This window comes from Alosa alosa, chromosome 5, assembly GCF_017589495.1.
Source record: "Alosa alosa isolate M-15738 ecotype Scorff River chromosome 5, AALO_Geno_1.1, whole genome shotgun sequence".
Taxonomy (NCBI): domain Eukaryota; kingdom Metazoa; phylum Chordata; class Actinopteri; order Clupeiformes; family Clupeidae; genus Alosa; species Alosa alosa.
In genome coordinates this window covers 9,245,169-9,265,779 of record NC_063193.1, presented here as the reverse complement: position 1 = coordinate 9,265,779, position 20,611 = coordinate 9,245,169, and the positions used below count along the sequence as shown (strand labels likewise).

The 20,611-nt window shown below is 41.4% G+C and overlaps 2 protein-coding genes across 8 annotated transcripts in view; one reads left to right on the top strand and one right to left on the bottom strand.

Annotated features, from left to right (window-relative positions):
- The window catches only part of pde4d (phosphodiesterase 4D, cAMP-specific), a 159,247-nt gene extending 146,702 nt beyond the window's left edge, over nt 1-12,545 (top strand). For 6 of the 7 annotated variants that reach the window (XM_048242885.1, XM_048242892.1, XM_048242886.1 and 3 more), the window contains 9 exons: nt 5,302-5,395; nt 5,730-5,905; nt 6,203-6,301; nt 6,410-6,574; nt 6,716-6,815; nt 8,135-8,289; nt 8,450-8,572; nt 9,577-9,759; nt 10,081-12,545. In XM_048242885.1, coding sequence (XP_048098842.1) covers nt 5,302-5,395; nt 5,730-5,905; nt 6,203-6,301; nt 6,410-6,574; nt 6,716-6,815; nt 8,135-8,289; nt 8,450-8,572; nt 9,577-9,759; nt 10,081-10,590 — 1,605 coding nt within the window. In that variant the 3' untranslated portion in view covers nt 10,591-12,545. Of the gene's footprint in view, nt 1-3,489; nt 3,943-5,301; nt 5,396-5,729; nt 5,906-6,202; nt 6,302-6,409; nt 6,575-6,715; nt 6,816-8,134; nt 8,290-8,449; nt 8,573-9,576; nt 9,760-10,080 lie in introns of those variants that run through there. The other variant, XM_048242889.1, reaches the window with a different exon arrangement.
- Nucleotides 12,546-15,045: 2,500 nt separating this feature from the next.
- rab3c (RAB3C, member RAS oncogene family) lies at nt 15,046-20,194 on the bottom strand. Its single transcript, XM_048244268.1, has 5 exons — nt 19,915-20,194; nt 19,208-19,426; nt 18,261-18,379; nt 17,724-17,848; nt 15,046-16,830 (listed from the first exon to the last, which is right to left on the bottom strand). Exons 1-5 carry the CDS (start codon nt 19,930-19,932, stop codon nt 16,640-16,642), a joined length of 672 nt encoding a protein of 223 aa, XP_048100225.1. The 5' UTR covers nt 19,933-20,194; the 3' UTR covers nt 15,046-16,639.
- Nucleotides 20,195-20,611: the final 417 nt, after the last annotated feature.

Genomic DNA, 20,611 nt, shown 5'->3' with positions numbered 1-20,611 from the left:
CAGCAACAGCAGCAAATCATCATGTAGGCGCCCACTGAGCATGCTCAGAACCTCCAGCACAGGGCCCAGCTGCTCTGCATACTGATGAGCTGCTGTCTCTCTTTCTCTCTCTCTCTCTCTCTCTCTCTCTCTAACTCTCTTTCTTTGTCTGTCTTTCTCTCTCATTCTCTTTCTCTATGTTTCTTTCTTTCATGCTTTCTACCCTCTCCCCACAAAAAACACAAAACAGCAGAGACCACAGTGCACAGGCCGGGCAGCTAGACTGGAGGAATACAGAGAGAAGGAATTACAGAGAGAGTGAAAGAGAGAGAGAGAAAGAGAGAGGGAGATACAGAGAGAACGAGAGAGAGGTTGGCCATTGTGGAATCGGGAGAGGCAAGCAGGTCTGCAGGAACATACGCGCCTCATCACAGCCACTCACAGAGCTGCCTCGGGGTCTCCATGGCAACGAGCATAGGGCCTGTCAGGATGCTTGTTTGCTTGTGATCCTGAGCAGTGATGCTGTGCCATGGTCTCATACATTACAGGTAGAAAAGGCCTACGAGTTCATCAACACAAAACTGGACATTTACTCCCCTTATACTATCACTATTTTTTATATACAACTGTCCAGCCTAAATCAATCAGTAATCGTCTGATGTTCATCAGATACCGTTACATTCTTTCTCTTTCTGGATTGCTTTAATGCTTGTCATCTCTGACTTCACATTTTCAAAGCAATTAGCACAAAGGCCTAAACAGAAGCACTTTTTACAAAATTATGTATTTACAACATTGTTGATACATAATTTTAGTATGTGTAAAAAAAAAACAAGCTTGTCACAGCATGGACTGTATTCTTTCGTCCCAAGATGTAACTGTCATTGACATGTAAGACCTACAGTAAGCTCCTAGACTAGAGAAATCGGTACATTCAAGTACAACTTACTTGACACATTTCTTTGAGATATACCTACAGTAAGCATACAGCCCTCTTCATCAAATAACTAATGCAATACTTTTATCATTATTCTATGTGCCTTTGGCCTCTTTGACGCATGCTTGCAATTAGCAACACAAAGGTGGTACAGTATGTTTGTGATTACTGTTTGAAGAATTGTTCAAATGAGTTTCAAATAGAGGTTTCCCATTTGTTCAACATGATTTGAGAGTTTGGAGTCTTTCTATGAGAGCTTTGTTAAATGTTTTGGTTGGAGTGTAGAAAATGTGCAAAACCAATGAAAAATACATTTGCAAGAGATTACTTCTGCTGTACTAGGAGGGTGAATATGACGTTTAAGTGGATCCCAGTTTTATTAAGTGCATCTTAGCAATAGTGTACGGTAAATAAGTCAGATATTGTACATTGGTGCTGATTTCTCTATGAATTGATATACCAGAGTCCTGGTATTTGTTATACTGCGAAAGCATGCAGCCAGACATGTCTAGTTATAACAGTCTAGTCTGTGTTCCTGAATGGATCTACCATGGTGTCTTGGTTTTATTAATGGTTGGCAGGGTAAGAGAATATGTAAGTCCCTGATCAGCAGTTCACACAATCACTGTTGTTGTCACTCCCGTAGATTGGATGAACTAAATTAGTCTTAGTTCCCCTACCCACACACATCACCACCTTTATCACCAGAACAGACACACACACACACACACACACACATGTTCGGGGAATAGACAAATCCTTCGCTAGAGCAGTAAACAGTCACACAAGATCAGGCTCACATTAAAACATTAGCTAATTTCTCCCTCAAGTGTTCTCAAGTGTTTCGCCAGAGAATCGACACAGAAGCACTAAGTCCAGGCCCTCAGGTGTGCCTGTATGGAACCTGCCACCAGCATTCTAGAAGGAATCACTGTTTAGGGTACATGTTACTCAAAACACTCCACGTCAGAAGTCTCAGTTAAATATGGTGTGATGTGTTTTTTTTTTCCCCATTTGTGATCCCAGAGAGTGTGTTCACACCTCCCCGCTGGTCTAACAATAGAAACCTGGACTGTCTGTGTTCTTATGGGACAGCGGTCTATTACCGGGCGCGAGAGGTTTATAAAAAAAAGGAAGGAAGGGAAGGAAGGAAAAAAAGAGGTGTCATATCTATCATAGCTGGAGACTGGACTGCCTCTTCTGGTCTACCAAAGCTGTAAATTACCCAGAATGCTTTGGGCACTCACTGGGGCATGAAGGTGTGAAGTCATCTCAGAGATGTTTTTTTTTTGTCATTCCCACATGAAGAAAAAATCCACCAGCTTCCTGACCATGTTTAAGCCTCTCAAGTCAATCTGTAGTGGAACAGAGTGTCTACATTGCTAACCAAATCTTCCACATGGAGCACAGACGTCATTTTTCATCACATTATATCTCATTAACTTCTTAAGTATTGAAGGGACTGTCACCGGAGCAAATTATTGACTTTCCTCCGCTGCATGTAGAATACTATCCTCACAGACAGTGTGCAGTCATCTATGCCTCCTGTCCCTCGTCACCATACAGTCATCATTGAGTTGCATGAGCGTGAACTTGTATGACACACGTAAAGCCAGAAGGATGTGGAGTTGATTTACTTCTATGCTTATTTTACCCCCCACCTTCCCAACTGCCGCCAAGGGATCCATAACCCTTTTAACCTTGTGCTGAAGACGTTATGAGCACTCATCATATTTGAAGTCAGCGTGCCTCATCAAGGCTTCAAAATGAAGTCATCTCTGTTTGTCCTCCCCCCTTGAGAGCTTCTGATTGCAGCTAGTTAAACTGTCTCACTCAGTCATAAATACTGAAAAAGCCCTTTTAATTCAATCATACGTCAAGTGGCGCTAACAGTGCAGCAATAACTTATTCATTAGTGTTTACCCAGGCAACCCCCCAGTGCGTCTTTCTGTTTTAATGGCTTTTTGCACATTTCCGTCAGATCGTATGTTCCGCTCTACCTGGCCCACTGAGAGAGTGTTGTGAATCACTAGCAGGGCTCAATATTTCATGACCAGAGATGAGACAATTCCTTGTTTCTAGAAACTCATGTCATGGAGATTACCTCATCCTCATGACATAAGGCGCACTCACATGTACACACATCGTACAGACACACTCCCATTGCTCAACATAGCACACACACACACACACACACACACACACACACACACACACACACACACATACATATACACACATATACACACGCACACAGATGAAAGTAGGGCATCTCCCCTGATGGGCCATGAGTGCGTATTGTGTGATTGTGCTTCTGAGTAGAGCACAGACCTCTCAACAGAGCTGTCACCATCTCATTGCACTGCACGGTACCAACAGGAGAGCAGAGGGGGAGAAGAGGGAGACCAGCCCTCCCCCTGCTCAGCTCCACCAATCAGCTGTGAGTATGATCTCACCCTGCACTATCTGATAGGTGGAGCTAGGTTTGAGCAAGCCACACAGTGCTTCTGGTCGTGACCCCCACACCACACACACACATACGCACGCACACCACACCTTCTCTATATGCGTGACAGTGTGAGGCAGTGCAGCTTTATTTGGAAGCTGTGTCTAGAGGACGCGCTGCTTTGCTTCCAGCTCCTGCATCTCTGGCCGTCGCATCACTTTTCTTCTCCGTCACATCCAGGCTAGCACACAAGCACTGGGTACTAAGGAATGCATCTTAACTTACACTGCAACTCTAAGCTGGAATGTCAGATCCTATAAAAATGGAATATTCTATATGCGTGGCTGGATCTGGGAATAGGATTGGAATCTTTGTGGAGTCTATGGTCCGGGATCGAGAAGGGATTTTGATGATGGACTCTGTTGCTGCTCCAGTGAGATGCTGAGGCATTCTGCTACGTTTTCCTCTCAATCTCGCGTCTGTACTCTACCTTATATTAGGACGTGCATTCTGTACTAACGGGTCGTTCAAAATGCCTGAGACAAACTACCTTCTAACAGTGTCATGGGGATATATAAAGGTAAACGCCGTTTTGATGTTCAAACAAAAAACAACCTTTTGATGTAGGAAACAGATATATATTTATATATACACAGAGAGACACAAAGAGATGTTGAGAGGTAGATAACTTGATAGATGGATTGATAGTAGACAGTACAGTAGGTGGCGATTTGATTTACTGACAGATTTGACTTGAACTCTTGAGTCTTGAATGGCTTAATATTTTCCATCTATGTACATCTTAATCAATGCAGTGTAATTTGTTAAGTTGAGGTGTTGGTTGGGCAGGACCGCGACAGCTTCTAGTGTGATTTTCATTTTTTTTCCCAAGGACCATTGCTGATTGCTCACCTCCCAGGCCCCTCTCCACCTTCTTCTCGTCACTGACACCCCCCCACCCACCCCACTCTCTGAACATCTGCTATGTCTGACCCCATACTGTCTCAAATCAGTGTGTGTGTGTGTGGGGGGGTATGTGTGAGTGTGTTGGTGATTGAGTAAGTGTGTGTTTTTCCGTGTCTGCAGGTGTGTGTGTGTGTGCGGAATTTGTATGCTGCTAAATTAAGCTCAAAGCTGAGCTCTTTTTTCAGTGGTTTCATGGCATATGTGACCATGGGAGATGATGACGGAAGCATTCTTGGCGAGATTCATCTGTTTGAAGAATTATTTTTGTAGCAGGTTCGCTAGCATACAAGGTTTATTTATTTATTTATTTATTTATTTGATTCAATGTCGCATTTTCAGAAAAACTGGTGCTCAAAATGAATTGGAGGGATTTGGTTAGGATAATTAATTAGTCAGGATAGAATGAAGGTCTTAACAGTGAATTCTCAAGATACAATTTTCATAGTGAGGTAAACGCAGTATCATATATGAATATGCATATTGTGGTTATATGTCATTATATTGGTCTCATTCATGAGTTCTTTTAGTTAATAAAAGTTTACAGAAAAGTTTCATTTTTATCTTTTATTAATGCTTATTAAGTCCTCAGTATAGTTGGTGTTAATGAGGTTCCTGAGATTGTAATTTGTAGTTTACTGAAAGTACTGTACTACACCGAACAAAAATATAAATGCAATTATGTGATAAACTTGTGTAAACTGACACAACTGACATGTTCCGTGTTGTTGTTTATAATTTTTTTCAGTATTAGTCATTTTGTTAACTGATTGTTGCCGTTTATATCAGCCATACAGTATCAGTAGTTCACAGCTAAATCATTTCCTTATGTGGCCTGTTGCTTCTCTGCGAACACACTGAATTATATAATGATGCTAGCTTATATTTAACTCATTTGTTTCCTCACAGTTCAGAATAGCTGCATGGCCAACTAGATGCCATATGTTTTTGACACCCATGCATTTCCCCCCTGTAGTTCAAGAGGATGTTGAACAGAGAGCTCACCCATCTGTCGGAGATGAGTCGGTCGGGGAACCAGGTGTCGGAGTTCATATCTAGCACATTCTTAGGTAAGACACAGAACAAACAAACACCATCATGTTTCCAGCATTTTGTTCTCTGGTTTGTAATATATGGACTCCCCCATCATAGAATGTATTAATCTGGTGTTTCATATGACAAGAGTGCAGATTCTTTGATGAGGATTTTATGATGCGGAGACTAATAAACAGTTAGATTAGAATCAATGTTGACCGGATTCCTGTTTATTTTGTGTGAGCAAAAATGCACCAGAAAAGGCTCCCTTATCAAAATTAAGGAATAGAAGTTATTAAGCTCTAATTAATGTTAGAAAAGAAAGTTAAAGAAAATTTCTCTCTCTCTCTCTCTCTCTCTGTGGCCCAGACAAACAGCATGAGGTGGAGATGCCAACTCCTCAGACGCAGAAGGAGAAGGACAAGAAGAAGCGGCCGATGTCGCAGATCAGCGGCGTCAAGAAACTCCAGCACAGCTCCAGCCTCACCAACTCCAACATCCCCCGCTTCGGCGTCAAGACGGAGACTGAGGACGAGCTGGCCAAGGTCTGCTCACAGCTCCCAGCTACTAGGAAGAGCACTGTGGTGTTAGATGTGTTTCATATGAATTGGTATTGTTGATAGAATTAAAACATACAGTGGAAAAATATGCTGTATTTCACTGATTGTCACAGAATGCAAATTGATAAGTAAGTACATGTAAATGTACAGAGTAGACTAGCGAGCCTAAAATCCATAGACTGACAGTATTTAACGAGGGAAGGCTCACATTCAGGTAATTTGGTGGTCTTATACTGGTGGATTTGTACCTGATGTGTATTATGTTTGTTCCCCTTATTTTAGGAGTTGGAGGACGTAAATAAATGGGGCCTTAATGTTTTCAAAGTCACAGAGTTTTCTGGGAACAGACCGTTAACAGTCATGATGCACTCGATATTCCAGGTAACAAAACGTTATCATTACACTTCATATAGCACTACTGTAGGTATAATTGCATACACTATATTGGCCAGAGGCCTAATTAAAATGTTTTTTTTCTTCTGTCAACAGGAGAGGGACTTGTTAAAAACGTTTAAGATTCCGCTAGACACCTTCATTACCTACTTAATGACTTTAGAAGACCATTACCACGCAGATGTTGCCTATCACAACAATATCCATGCTGCTGACGTCGCCCAGTCCACTCATGTGCTGCTATCAACACCTGCCTTAGAGGTACACGTCTTCCCTTTCATGTCGTGTTCAGGGTGATGCCGTCGCTTAGTCCTAATACAGCAACTTAGCTGGTCACATCTTTCAGGGGAAATCTTGATTGCACAGGCTTGATAACATAGGCACAATTCTCTCCCTCATCAGGCAGTCTTCACAGACCTTGAAATTCTCGCTGCCATTTTTGCCAGTGCCATTCATGATGTTGACCACCCCGGTGTCTCAAACCAGTTCCTCATCAGCACAAGTAAGTAGTGGCTCTTTATTATTCACACTGCGGTGACAGTGCCCTGCACAAGGCACAGTGTTGTGCGTGAACGAGTTCAAAAGAACGCGTTCATTGAACACGCTCATTTTTTCGTGAACGTTGAACTGAACGCAACACATTTTTTAATAAAGAACTTGAACGTGAATTAGTTTACATTATGTGTCATGAACGGCAGACATCACTGTAAATGAACGTTGGGATTTGTTTTCCATTGAAAACTGAGTGACATCTGTTTTCTCTTTTGAAGCAACGAGAGAAAAGTTCCTCCCTCCTGTATTCTCGCTTAAATCATGTATCCGTGCGGCTAAATCATGTATCACCAGACAGAAATGGTTTTGACATTGTGTGCGCCAATGCATTCGCGGTCAACGTAGTGTCCGGCTGAGAATAGTTGAATAGCATACTGGCTTCCGCACAACGCGTACCCGTGATGAATTGCAGCAGAGCGGGTAGGCATAGCAATGCCGCGTAGCGAGGCAACGACGAGCGCTGGAGGGCTGGAGGAGCGAGAGAGAGAGAGAGACCAATGGCGAGAGTGAGAGAAAGCGCTGCAATTTAAAAAAAAAAAATGGCTAGTGGAAGTGATGGCATCGGAGACTGGTCTACCTTGTCTGTACTGCTGCAAGTTTCATCACCTAGTAAGAAACCGACAATTGCAGTGTCATGAGCAAATGTCTACAATGAGCAGCTTCAAAGAACGGATAGTGATTTCTAGCTCGTAGTGTGAAAAAAAAGTATTTATTTGAATATCTCACGAAAAAAAAAATGAACTGAACTTTGAACTAGTTCAGAATTAAAATTATGAACTTTGAACGTGAACTGTTCACTTTGAGCATGTATGAACTGAACTTGAACTAGTTCAGAAAAGCTGTGAACTGGCACAACACTGACAAGGCATAAGATTAAAATATAAGGGATTCAAATATGACATTAAAATATTGTAAGGAGCAAAGTAAACTGTAACATCGAGCACATGTTCCTTATCTCCTTTGGACTGCAAGAGCCTCCATGTCCATTAAAAAGCCATTCTCCGATGTAAGGTTGGCTGACACATCCCTAAGCGGACTTATGCAACTGAACCACTATTGACATCTGGTCTGGGTGAAAACATAAGCCCCTTGATACTTGAGACCAGGCACGTGGATCTCAGAGAAACAATCAATTGTGCCCTCCACTCGTCCTTGTTTGTACATGTGCCTGTGAGTGTGTCTACTATGTGTAGACTTACATACTCTCTCTCTCTCTCTCTCTCTCTCTCTCTCTCTCTCTCTCTCTCTCTGTATGTCTCTATCTCACAGACTCTGAGCTGGCTCTCATGTATAACGACTCATCGGTGTTGGAGAATCACCACCTGGCCGTGGGCTTTAAGTTGCTGCAGGAGGAGAACTGCGACATCTTCCAAAACCTGACCAAAAAACAGAGACAATCCCTGCGGAAGATGGTCATTGACATTGTGAGTAGCCTAGTAGCCATAGCAGCACCAGCTCTTCCTCAAGATACAATTCAAAACCATCAATAAGATTGATCTTCATTAGGTCACGTTAACATTCGCTTGTGTTCACTGACTGACTTCCTGTTTACTGTTTTTTGTTTTGTTATTTTTTCTTCCCAAGGTTTTAGCGACGGACATGTCCAAGCACATGAACCTGTTGGCCGATCTGAAAACTATGGTAGAAACCAAAAAAGTCACCAGCTCGGGAGTGCTACTTTTGGACAACTACTCCGACCGGATACAAGTACGTCTGTCAGCACGTCTCCTCAGTAGCTATTCCCAGCGTCCTTATCGCAAATGTTCTGTCGTGCTCAGTCCAGTGGGTTCTCGGTGGGCCACCAGCGAGTTGGAAAATCTCTTCGTAATCAGCGGTGCTGTGATTAACTGCTCAATCAAGCTGTAATTATGACATAACCCACACAGAGGCAGAGCAGACCTTTGTTATGTATATAAACTGGATAAATGCAGTCTAGTGCGTGGTCCTGCACTGCATGCACGTCACAGTGACTCATGTGCTTGGTTGTGGGGGGTTCTGGGGGGTGGAGGCGGGCCTTGTTACCAGAATGTCATATATGTCTTGGTATACTTTGAACTACTTTAAACTTCAAACTGTTTGATTGAAAAGTCTGGTTGAAAGTATGCTTTTCATCAAATATGTATATCAGCCTGGCTAACGTCAGACCTCATCTCATTGAGATGGGGTCTGGGAACTAGGCATTAATTTTCTCGTATTTGAAATGTGGTTTACGAATGCCCAGAGCCGGGCAATACGAATGTCTATCAAATGTGTCTGTACGTAGCTCATAACGGCTTCGGTGTGTCGTCATCGTCTTGCGGCCCCCACTTCCGTTCTGTGATTGGTTCCTTTGTTGAGGTGAAAACGAAGTCCATAGAATCCAGGCTACCTAGCAGCGTGAATAAAATCACGCGCGTAAGGCAGCATGGGAAAACCCAGGCTAATATCAGTTCCTTTTATATCTGAAAAGTTGACAGTAACGTGTAAATAATAGATTTTGTCATGTCCAGCATGGAGAGCTTGTATCTGCATAACTACTGCATACATACGGCACCTGCAAATATCATACTTTTACGCAGAAATAAACAACAAGAGAAAGGACTTCCCCCAAAATGCCTTTTTTCTTATACCATGATCATTCTTTTCTTATGTCCTAATGTCCTGTGTGTGTGTGTGTGTGTGTGTGTGTGTGTGTGTGTGTGTGTGTGTGTGTGTGTGTTTGGCCCCATCAGGTCCTACAGAACATGGTACACTGTGCCGACCTCAGCAACCCCACCAAGCCCCTGCAGCTGTACCGGCAGTGGACCGACCGCATCATGGAGGAGTTCTTCAGTCAGGGCGACCGGGAGCGTGAGCGCGGCATGGAGATCAGTCCCATGTGTGACAAGCACAACGCCTCCGTGGAGAAGTCACAGGTACAGCAGGAGACGGGGAGATACCCGTGGTGCAGCACCCACGCACACAGCACACATGTACTAGGGCTGTCATTCTTATACAGCATTGGGCATTAGGGAGCAAGATGATCATGTTTTGAATGATGTGAAAATGTGGAGGATTTAATGTATTATGTCCCTTTACAGTAAAATGGCTTTTTTTGGCACTTTTTGTCAGTTGTCAATGGACATGTGTGAAGCAGAGGATTGGAATTATTCTGTGTCCTAGACACCACTGTTCCTCTCGTTTTTAACAACTTCTCTCTCTCTCTCTTTCTCTCCCTCACTCTCTCTGTCCGGAAGGTGGGCTTCATCGACTACATTGTCCACCCGCTGTGGGAGACCTGGGCTGACCTGGTGCACCCGGACGCCCAGGACATCCTGGACACGCTGGAGGACAACCGGGAGTGGTACCAGAGCACCATTCCCCAGAGTCCCTCGCCAGCCCTGGACGAGACGGAGGATGGCCGACGGCCCGGTGGAGCCGCCGATAAATTCCAGTTCGAGCTCACGCTGGAGGAGGATGGCGAATCGGACACGGAGAAGGACAGTGGCAGCCAGCCTGAGGAGGAAGATGAGGAGGAAGAGGAGGAGGAGGAGGAGGACAACAGCTGCAGCGACTCTAAAACTCTTTGCACGCAGGACTCAGAGTCTACCGAGATCCCCCTGGATGAACAGGTAGGGGAGGGGGAGGAAGAAGAGGAGGAGGTTGAGGGAGAGGGAGAAGGGGAGAGTTCGGACCCCTGTGTTTTAGTGGAGGAGGAAGAGGAGGTGGAGGAGGAGGACAACGAGGTGAAAACCGCCGACACGTAACACACAACACACAGAAGGCGCTCAAGTGACATTTTTATCTATCCACATTCAAACAAAAGGAGTCTGAGTTTTTATTTATTGTGTTGCACTCCTTTTGTGTAGTGTTTTTGTTGGTTTTCTATTCTCTGTTATGTTTTTTTTTTCCTGGATAATATAATGCTTTCAATGTGTATACAGTTCTCACCTTCGCTCTGGTTTTTACTGGTTACCCTATGCCTTCTGTCACGCTTTTCAAGTCAATCCCCACCAGTTTTGCACTCAGGAAAATCAATTTCAGTCCATTCCAGATCTCATTGGTTTGTTTCTCCTCTTGACTTGAGGAGAAAGATAACAATTTCAAATGTGTGAACATATTTCTTATTTATTCTGTGCTTCACCAGTCACCTACTGTAGATGCTGTCCATTTATGTTTCCTTTTCTTCGTTGAAAAGGAAGGCAGTATTTCTGTATTTCTAGAAAGATCCTGCCAAAACTACTTTAGAGACTGGTTGTGTCTTGAAGCTAAGGTGCAAATAATGGGACAGGGGTGTGCTTTTTGAAAGCATGTTTGAAAGCAGTGAGAAAAAGGCTACTGATTGTGAAAGGAAATTTACCCACATACCACACTTTGTGAAAGTTAAACAAGTTCAAGTCTTCCTAGATATCAACTGATCCTTCACTTCTTCATCCTCTTAAGTTGTTCTTGTAAGGTTCAGCTATTTTAACATATTTTCTGTCATCAGTGAGGTAACAGACTGACAGACTGTCAAAATAGATACACTGCTCCATTAGCCACTACCTTGGTTTTTGTTGTTACCATGGTTACAGAGGAGCAGAATTTTGCACTTCTATAAAGTAAACACTCCCTTTGTGTCAGCATTATCCATTCATGTATCACATGGGTGATTTTGTTAAGAACTCAAGTCATGACAGATGTGTAGATTTTTCTGGCACATTTTGCCGTTTTTACATTTGTGTGTGTGTGTGTGTGTGTGTGTGTGTGTGTGTGTGTGTGTGTGTGTGTGTGTGTGTATGTGTGCATGTGGGGGGAAAAGAGTGATATAATTGATTGAGAGCTGTCACTGCAATGTCACTACTGATCATCCCCATGACATTTGCCGATGCAGCTCTTAAGCTCGAGAATCTCAATGCTTAAGTGCACCGCACATCGGCACCGGCATGAGTACGTCGCTCTCTGCTTTTGACGTTACATTACTTAGATTCCATAGTTTTCAATACAGCTCCGCACACCACCAACGAACCCTTTTGCACCGCCGTGCTGATATGAATTTACCATGGGAATCATAGTCACCAAATGGAATTCTCATTGTTACATTATCAATTTTCATCAAAACATCAGACATCAGTCTCAGCATGAAATGAGATAGTTGGCCATGGATGCATTGAGCCACTTTTGCCAAATTTTTCTTTTTGTATTCTTTTACCTTTTTTCCAAAATTGCCAAAATTTTCTGTTTTCCTCTGGGCTTGAAAAATGCTGCACTCTGACCAGCCAACCATCAGATTTATTTTGTGACACCTTTTGCTCTTATAAGTACAAGTATCATTTCATTGTTATCATTACCTTTGTTTGGTTGCATTTTTTGTATTTATTATTGTTTTTCAAGTCATTATTCTGTTTTCAGTTTTTCTATTGGTTGTTTGTCTGATGTGCTGTTGGCATACAATGCAGTACTGTAGACCTGTAGCATTATTAACACAGCAGAATTGCAAGTGACTGTACCCAAATCTTTTTTTATTTTATTATCCACTGTATAAAAAGACAATGTACAAATTTGTAACCCTAGCTTATAAAAAGTCCTTATTTTTAAATAATGTCATCAATGTGTTTATTTATTTCTGGTTTCTTTGTGCCAACTTTCTTTCATTATCACCTGACAACCTTACTTTCACAAGAGTAACTCATTTAATCTGTTTACAAACATGTATTTATTGTGCTGTAAAATATAATGTATATGTATGTATGTATATATATATATATATGTATGTATGTATATATATATATATATATATATATATATATATATATATATATATATATATATATATATATATATATGTTATTACCATGTTGCTGTTTGTTGCTGTAAATTATGTACATTTCTATCATCCCTTATGGTGATGGTGTTGCCGTATTATGTAACTCTTGTTGAGAGAATGTTTATTATACGTGCTTATTCAATGTAAAATAATTCCATTGATATCTGTCTCCTGATAGCTTGTTCTGTTTGGAGAAGGCAGGGTGAGGGGAAGAAAAGAGTCCAAATTATTTTTTGTAGAGCAAACTCAAACTCTTGGCCTGAGGGCTGTGCCTTAAGTGTACCATGTTAGGTTTCGCATCTTCCTTTCCACTGCACTAGATACTATCAGCTGGAGTTGAAAACCCCTCTGTAGTGTTTGTTCCTGTCTTTTAATAGAAACACAATGTTTTATTTTCTTAAAAAAAGAGAGTGTCAGACCTCGAAGGGTCAGCAAGAGGAGGAAGTGTGAGTGGCTGAGTGAAGATAAAAAAAAAATACAACCATTTCTGTCGTTGTACACAGGCCAGTAGTTTGTTCCATGTGTGCACGCTTTGTTGCAGTGCATGAGTGGGAAGCTATAACAAGAATGTTCTGTTTCAGTCACTGCTGCATTTCTTTCTGACTGAAACCTAAACAGACCTGCAACAACATTACAAGTTCATCCCGACTTTATAGACGGAGAACCAGTCCATGCGTCATGCAATATGCTTTAGAATATAATACTGAAAGAAAAAAACACTTATCTTTCCGCCAGACGAAAACAAAAGAAAGGCGTGATATTTTGACATGAGATGAAGGCAGTACCTTTATAACAAAAAGTTGTGTTTAGCAATGGAGACTCTTACTTTGACACATACTGTAGACCCTTACAGCCCTGGATCAATGGAATCAGTGGGTACCTGTCAGTTTTGTGGTATCTGTCTAAGAATAAACAGAATGCACAAACTGAGCTTTATTTTGTTGTTTTTAGCACCACTTTTTGAGGTTTATGATTCCTTTTTTGAATGCCAACTTGTCTGGAGATTTCACAAGACTATAGAGTTGTTTTATTGGATTCCTTGTTTATTGCAGTCTATTGGATAGTACTGTAGAAGACACCTTCTGTAAAAAAAAATACAAAATTAAATAAAAATGTTTTTATATGCAACAGATTAAATAAAGCATGGGTTGATACTGTCAGTTGAGCATCTTTATTTCTCCGCAACGTGCACCATACATCTCTAATGCAGTAGAAACATGAAAAGTTTGACCTGGTATGGTTCTAAGCCCTTTCAGCATCACAAACGGTCATTGTGTTTCCCTCTCATGGCAAACTCATATTGAATTACAAACAGTTAGAATTTAATTTTATGAATGTTAATATTACTTTTGTATGAATGTGTAAATGAAAAGTTAGATGCCTATAGCCTGTTACATATTGTCATTGCTTACATAAAGAGTTGTAACAGGGTGGCACTAAGGGCCCTATCTCCTGTGAGGCATTCACAATTTGCACACTAAAGACGAAACTGTCTCTTGTAATTACATTACAACACGAGATTAAGTGGAATTAATTAAATCCAATTCAGAGCCATTTCATTGGCAACCCTGGACACATTTGGATGGGTTGATTTTATGAGAAAACATTGAATTACTCTGCTTGTCCACAAGGGGGTGGTATAGACTCAGGCAAGTGATGATGTGGGCAAAGAATCAGAACAAGCACTCAGTGCCATTCAGGGACATTGTATTTAAGAAAGTCTAACAATTAAAGAATTTGGCATAAGTTCACATATATCTGTGGGATTCAAAGTTATGTGTGGCACTATGACATTTAGCAGCAGATTAATCTTTATACAACAACCTCACAAGACACCATTCTTGTATATGGTAAGTATTCCACACGTAATGCATCTACAAGAGACATTTCCATTCTCCATTTCTTCTTGTCAAATAAACTTTAACAAACAATTATGTAAGCAGGCTTCTGCTAAGCATATTTTCATACAACTGCAGGGAAATATGTTTGTGAGCACATAGATTACATAAATGATTGAATAACCATATAATAACAAGTACAACTAGGTAGTTTATTACAATTTGTGGACTGACTGGGTTTTTAGTTTTTGTTCTTTATATTATTCTTTATATCACGTTCACTCCTCCATAAGGGAATGCTTTTAAATGTTTACTGTGCATTTAGAAGTTATATTATATATATATATATATATATATATATATATATATATATATATATATATATATATATACATATAGCCAGGGAAATGGGAAATCACACCAGAATTATAGTTATGTCCGAGAATATGAAGTATATTAAGAATATAAGTATTTAAGTATATATAAGTATATATTATTTCACCTATGGCTTATCATTTGGCACAACCACAATACAGTACAGCTGAGGGGCTACAGAAGACCTGAGACATACAGGGCGGTGCAGCACAACACTCTCATAGAGACATTTATTCAGTGAACAACTGTACGGTTGGTTGGGATTATACTCTCATGTTATCATGGGTCAGGATTGGCAGGGTGGACTGAAAGATTGGGGTAACTCCTTTTCAAACAAACACACTACAGGTTGTGAACAAATCTAGAAAATAGAGGAAAAATATACCGTAAGTACAAATACATACATACTACACACCTGCATCATTTGTCGTCTTTGTGAAACTGTACGAGCGTAATACAATTTGATTAAATAAATAAGCACATATCAATATTCACACACTAATAGATGTCCTCCCCTGAGAGACACAGGACTAGTGCTACCAATAATAGCATCAGACAGTACTGTTAGAATGCTCCATGTGAAACTAAAATGGCTGATACAGCATCAGGATAGTCACAGAAAGGTGCATTCAACACTGAATATAGTCATGATAAAGGGATATTATAATGGTCACCTTTGCGCATGTATCCGAAGGTTATGTTCTCTGTCACAAGGTTATGTTTTCTCAGTCACTTTGGTGCATTTCTGAGATTATATTCTCAAGGCCAACCTCCACATCAGTTACTTGGGCACATCATAAAAGCAATTTCTCATTTCTTTGAACAAACAGCAATTGCTTTTGCACATCCATGCAATGAATTGTGTACTGTTTTTTAGATTATCAATTGCTCATGTCATGGTCAAAATAGATTACACAGGTTCTGTCTACTACCCCAAAAACATCTAGAAATTAGTTATTTGCTTGAGTTGAGGAAAAGTGTTGAACCAGTTATCCTATGCACTCTGTCAAGTATACTGTAATGCTGCCAAGAGAAATACACTTATTGTTGTGAAAATGTTAATGATGATTTGAGAAATGCACCAAAACCAATGAGAAAAACTGTTACCACAGTAGTTTACTAATAATCTCTGTGCATGGGAATGAAGTGATTTTATCCCGTCCAAAAAAAGTCCCAGTGCTACTGAACTCCCATCAAAAGTCCAGTGTCTCTCTTTGTGAAGCTCTCTCTCTTTCATAAGCATGAGGACTAATATGCTTCCAAAGGTATTCTGATCTGGCTTCCAACCAGACCTCTAAAACATTTACAGTTCTACTGGGAGGCAATTATGAGGGAACTCCAGTAGTAAGAGCCGAAGTAAGACAGAGCAGAGAATAAAGGTCAGTGTGATGTGGATATATACAGGTCGCTAATGTTGTGTGGACCCTAGTAGTGAAAATGCAATGAAAAGAAAATGCAGTTAACAGCTTCTGCAGATACTTGTACTTGTACTAGTTTCGCCGTGACTAATCCTGACTAATGGTGAGTGGATAAACCTTATGGTTATGCTTTACTGTAAAAGGCACAAACTATGCCTGACATAAGCGGTCCATTGGAGTATACTTTTATTTTCCCTAAAACCTACCCAAAGTAACATTTTGGCACTAGTGGGAGAGGAATGTGTGTGCATGGAATTTGAGCTACTGGCTACTGCATGTCACTGAGGGTGAGATAGACGTATAATTTTTTAGATGACAAACTGATTAACACACTGAATTCCCCTCCACTGAGACAGGCGGCTGGCTAGATGGTCGGCCATTAACAGCCGCAGTTTGGCTGCTGGGGGGGTGGTGGGTTGTCGGTCAGCTTGGTGGCCGGCGAGCCCGATGCCAGAGCAGGGTCGGCCTCCAGGCTCTCGGACATCTTGTCGCAGATGATGTCCACCAGCTTCTCGAACGTCTGCTTGACACTGATGTTCTCCTTGGCGCTGGCCTCGAAGAACTCAAAGCCTGAGTGAGCGAGCGGAGAGAAGAGGAGAGGAGAGGAGAGGAGAGGAAGAAGGAGTGGAATTAGGGGCGAGACAGAGAACAGTGGCTTCACACTCACAGAGCAGCGCTGCACTGCGCAGTGCAGACCATCTGGTGTGACAGCAACATGAGCCATGTGCCTGGACGAGTTCTCAGTCACAGAGGCACCGGGCACGAGCATCATCAGAAAGATCATGGGCAGAATAATAAGACTGTGACTGTATCTGATCAATGTCACTGAGGTCCAGGAGGAACTGGAGGAGAAATGGTTGAACTGAGTGCAGCATCACTATTTTTTTGTCCATTGTGGTTTGGCTAACAATATTCACAGACAGACAGGCAGACAGAGAGACAAACAGATAGCCAAACAGAGACAGACAGAGTTAAATAAATAAATACATACATACATACATACATACATCCATACATACATACATACATACATACATACATACATACATACATACATAGATAAATTGGTAGCCTCAGCAGCAACTTAACATACAGCTGAAAAAGGAATTTTGACTGAAACATTTTGGCTTTTCAAGAAATATTGTGTACAGGACCTAAATTACCTCTATATCTTCCTCTACTTCAACCAGGATGGATGGATGAATGGACAGATAGATAGATAGATAGATAGATAGATAGATAGATAGATAGATAGATACTGTAGATAGGCAGACAGGCAGACAAACACACAGACACACACACAAACACAAACACAAACACACAGACAAACACAAACACAGACAAACACAAACACACAGACACACAAACACACAGACAAACAAAAACAAAAACACACACACAAACACACACACAAACACACCGACAAACAAAAACAAAAACACACAGACAAATGTTTCTCCTACCCAGCTGTTCTGCCAGCAGCCGCCCGCTGTCCACAGACACCACTCTCTCATCGGACATGTCACACTTGTTCCCCACCAGAATCACCTGGGCATTGTCCCATGAGTACGTCTTGATTTGGGTCGACCTGAGAAAGGGACACCAGTCACTATCTCCAACACTCACATTAGACACATACTGACATACAGTCTTCAGCTTTAACACTGACACTGACTCAATTAACTCAGTTTATACATGCATGCTTGATCAAACCCATTCTCTTCTTCAAACTAAACATAATCTCTTCTGGCATGACTTACAATCATTACTAGTCTTTTGAAAGATGCCAAGTGCTATGATATAATAAAGCTTCTGTGTACTCTATCACAAAGAAATCATGATTATTCCACGTGTGACATTCTGTCACTGTCTTCCTCACTGATCACACACTTTGATATCACTGCAGACAGTGCCAAAGACAACATCACCCAGGGTCAGCTTTTGGAGGCATTCTGCTGACACGGACACAGTCAGCCTGATGCCTGGTTAGAGGATCTTACCAGTCCTGGACGGCAGCGAAGGACTCCTCATTGGTGATATCATACATTAGGATGAAGCCCATGGCCCCCCGGTAGTACGCTGTTGTGATGGTCCTATACCTCTCCTGGCCAGCCGTGTCCTGTCAAAGCATCCAAAACACAAGCGTGTGACCATACAGTTGGTATGACAACTGGTCATTCCCTCCAAGGCTCTCTGTGTGCTAGTGGCTCATCATAAAATGTTCATTATGCCAATACAAGGATACAATATTATAAGAGGTATTATTTATCAAAGTATGCGTTTATGTAGTTTATCTGCATATGGTAATGAGACAGGTGGCTCATCATAACAATAACAATTGCTGCTCTTCTGGTGCAAAGAAGCATGTGTAGACATATGAACACACAAACACACACACACACACACACACACACACACACACACACACACACACACACACACACACACACACACACACACACTCACATATACACACACAGAGATAACAACATTATGTGCACCCTTACAATGTCGCGCACAGGTATACCCACAACCACACCCACACATTCAACTCCACCCCCATCCAACACTCCAATCTGAAAATAGCTTTCTGTGGCAGTCTGACTGGAAAATATTAGTTGAATCATGACAGAGTTGTGAAACCTTGGGGTCTATGAACACGCCTTTTCATCTGTGCTGTTTTATAGTCTTCTCGAGGGCTCTTTGGCTGAGATATAAAAGGTACATGGAGAAACAGCTGTTTAGCCAAAGGGGTGCTGTGGCTTTGGTACAACAGAAAAGAAAGACCTGGGTTCAATGGCTTTGGGCTTATTTCCGTGATTGTTAAACTGTAAAGCATTATTGAGTGGTACTGGATGGCCTGATCTTAGCAGGGATGGATTCTGGTTATTTACTGCCAATACACACACACACACACACACACACACACACAAAACAACAGATATACCCAGATTTGTAGTTTGATCCTCTTCTCATTCTTGTAGACAGTTTTCACTTTAAAGTCTATTCCCACAGTGCTGACAAAGGCTGAAGTGAACGCGTCGTCAGCATAGCGAAAAAGAAAAGACGTTTTCCCAACGCTGCTGTTTCCTATGATTAATAATTTAAACATGTAATCAAAGTTCTGATCTGAGCCTTCTTGCTTCCCATCTTGCGTCACAGCCATCTGGAGAAAAGTAAGAATTATCAGTAGTGAGCATCAGCAATTTCCGGGAAATGTTCAGGATAATGTAGTATGGCTGAATATGTGAGTTTTGGTGAACATCCGGTAAAACCTTTTATTTCAGCACCTGGGAACTGTCCCCCTTCTATATGCTCAATGCAACGACGGAGCGGGGGAACGTCACATGATTTCTGAACTTGGGAATCGTAGTAGGCTAGATAAACTACAGTATTCAACGCACAGCTGATTTTATCTTTACTTTTTGAACAAACGAATCGTCAAAATACAACAAGATACAATCTATCGTAAATTAAGTTAGCCTAGCCGAGAACTTCCTGATTGAAGCCTACAGCCGGGTTATGGAATAGGCCTGTTTCATAAACACAGACATTGAAATCAATCCTCTTAATTAACCTTTCAGAAGAACGTGTCAAAGATACGAATACATTAAAAATCCCAGTGCAATATAAGATGATTACGCCCAGACTTACCTTCCCGTATAAATCCATTTAGCTGCTGAGTTCCCAAAAACCAGATTGGCTACGAAAGCTTCGAAAGGGATAGGGTACGCGTAGCCTAGAACATCAATCGATTCTATTGAGTTATTGTTCGTTTATATTATTCTGCAGATATGTATTCGAGGTTTACGTTACTGGACGCGGTAGACGAAATGAACATCTGAGGCAATGATGAATATTGCCTAGGACGTCACTATCCATCCTCTACCTAGTAGGCTAATCAAGCCATGCAAACGGAAACTGGGCGGTTGCTATGAGCAAGGAAAACCTTGCATCGCTCATAAAAACACGAGCGTGTAAATCGAAAGAGGTGAATTGCATGCACACATTTATTTTGTATGCAGTGATTAAAATGTAATATTATGTCTTTAAAAAACAGAGCACTGATATTTTCACAGTGGGTTTCAGATTAATAACAGTACAATTCACATTAACCGTCTAGCCTATGCATTTTTCACAGTCAAATACTATTAAGTCTATGAACAGTATGCGATTATAGTATGCAGTATGCTAGCAGGTGGCATTTCGTTTATTTCACGGTTACAGTTGCCATAATAACTATTAATAATAATTATTATTTGGCCAATCTTCTCAGGGCGACAAGGGTCGGTTCTGACGCGTTGACTAGGAGGAGAGGACTTCCGGGGGCCATAGTGGGCGGTATTCACGT

Excerpts from the sequence above, each read along its gene's own strand:
- rab3c (XM_048244268.1), bottom strand. Across the intron at positions 17,849-18,260 it reads TTCGCTGCCGTCCAGGACTG|GTCGACCCAAATCAAGACGT; the intron begins GTAAGATCCTCT and ends TCCCTTTCTCAG. Across the intron at positions 16,831-17,723 it reads GCTGCTGGCAGAACAGCTGG|GCTTTGAGTTCTTCGAGGCC; the intron begins GTAGGAGAAACA and ends TCGCTCACTCAG.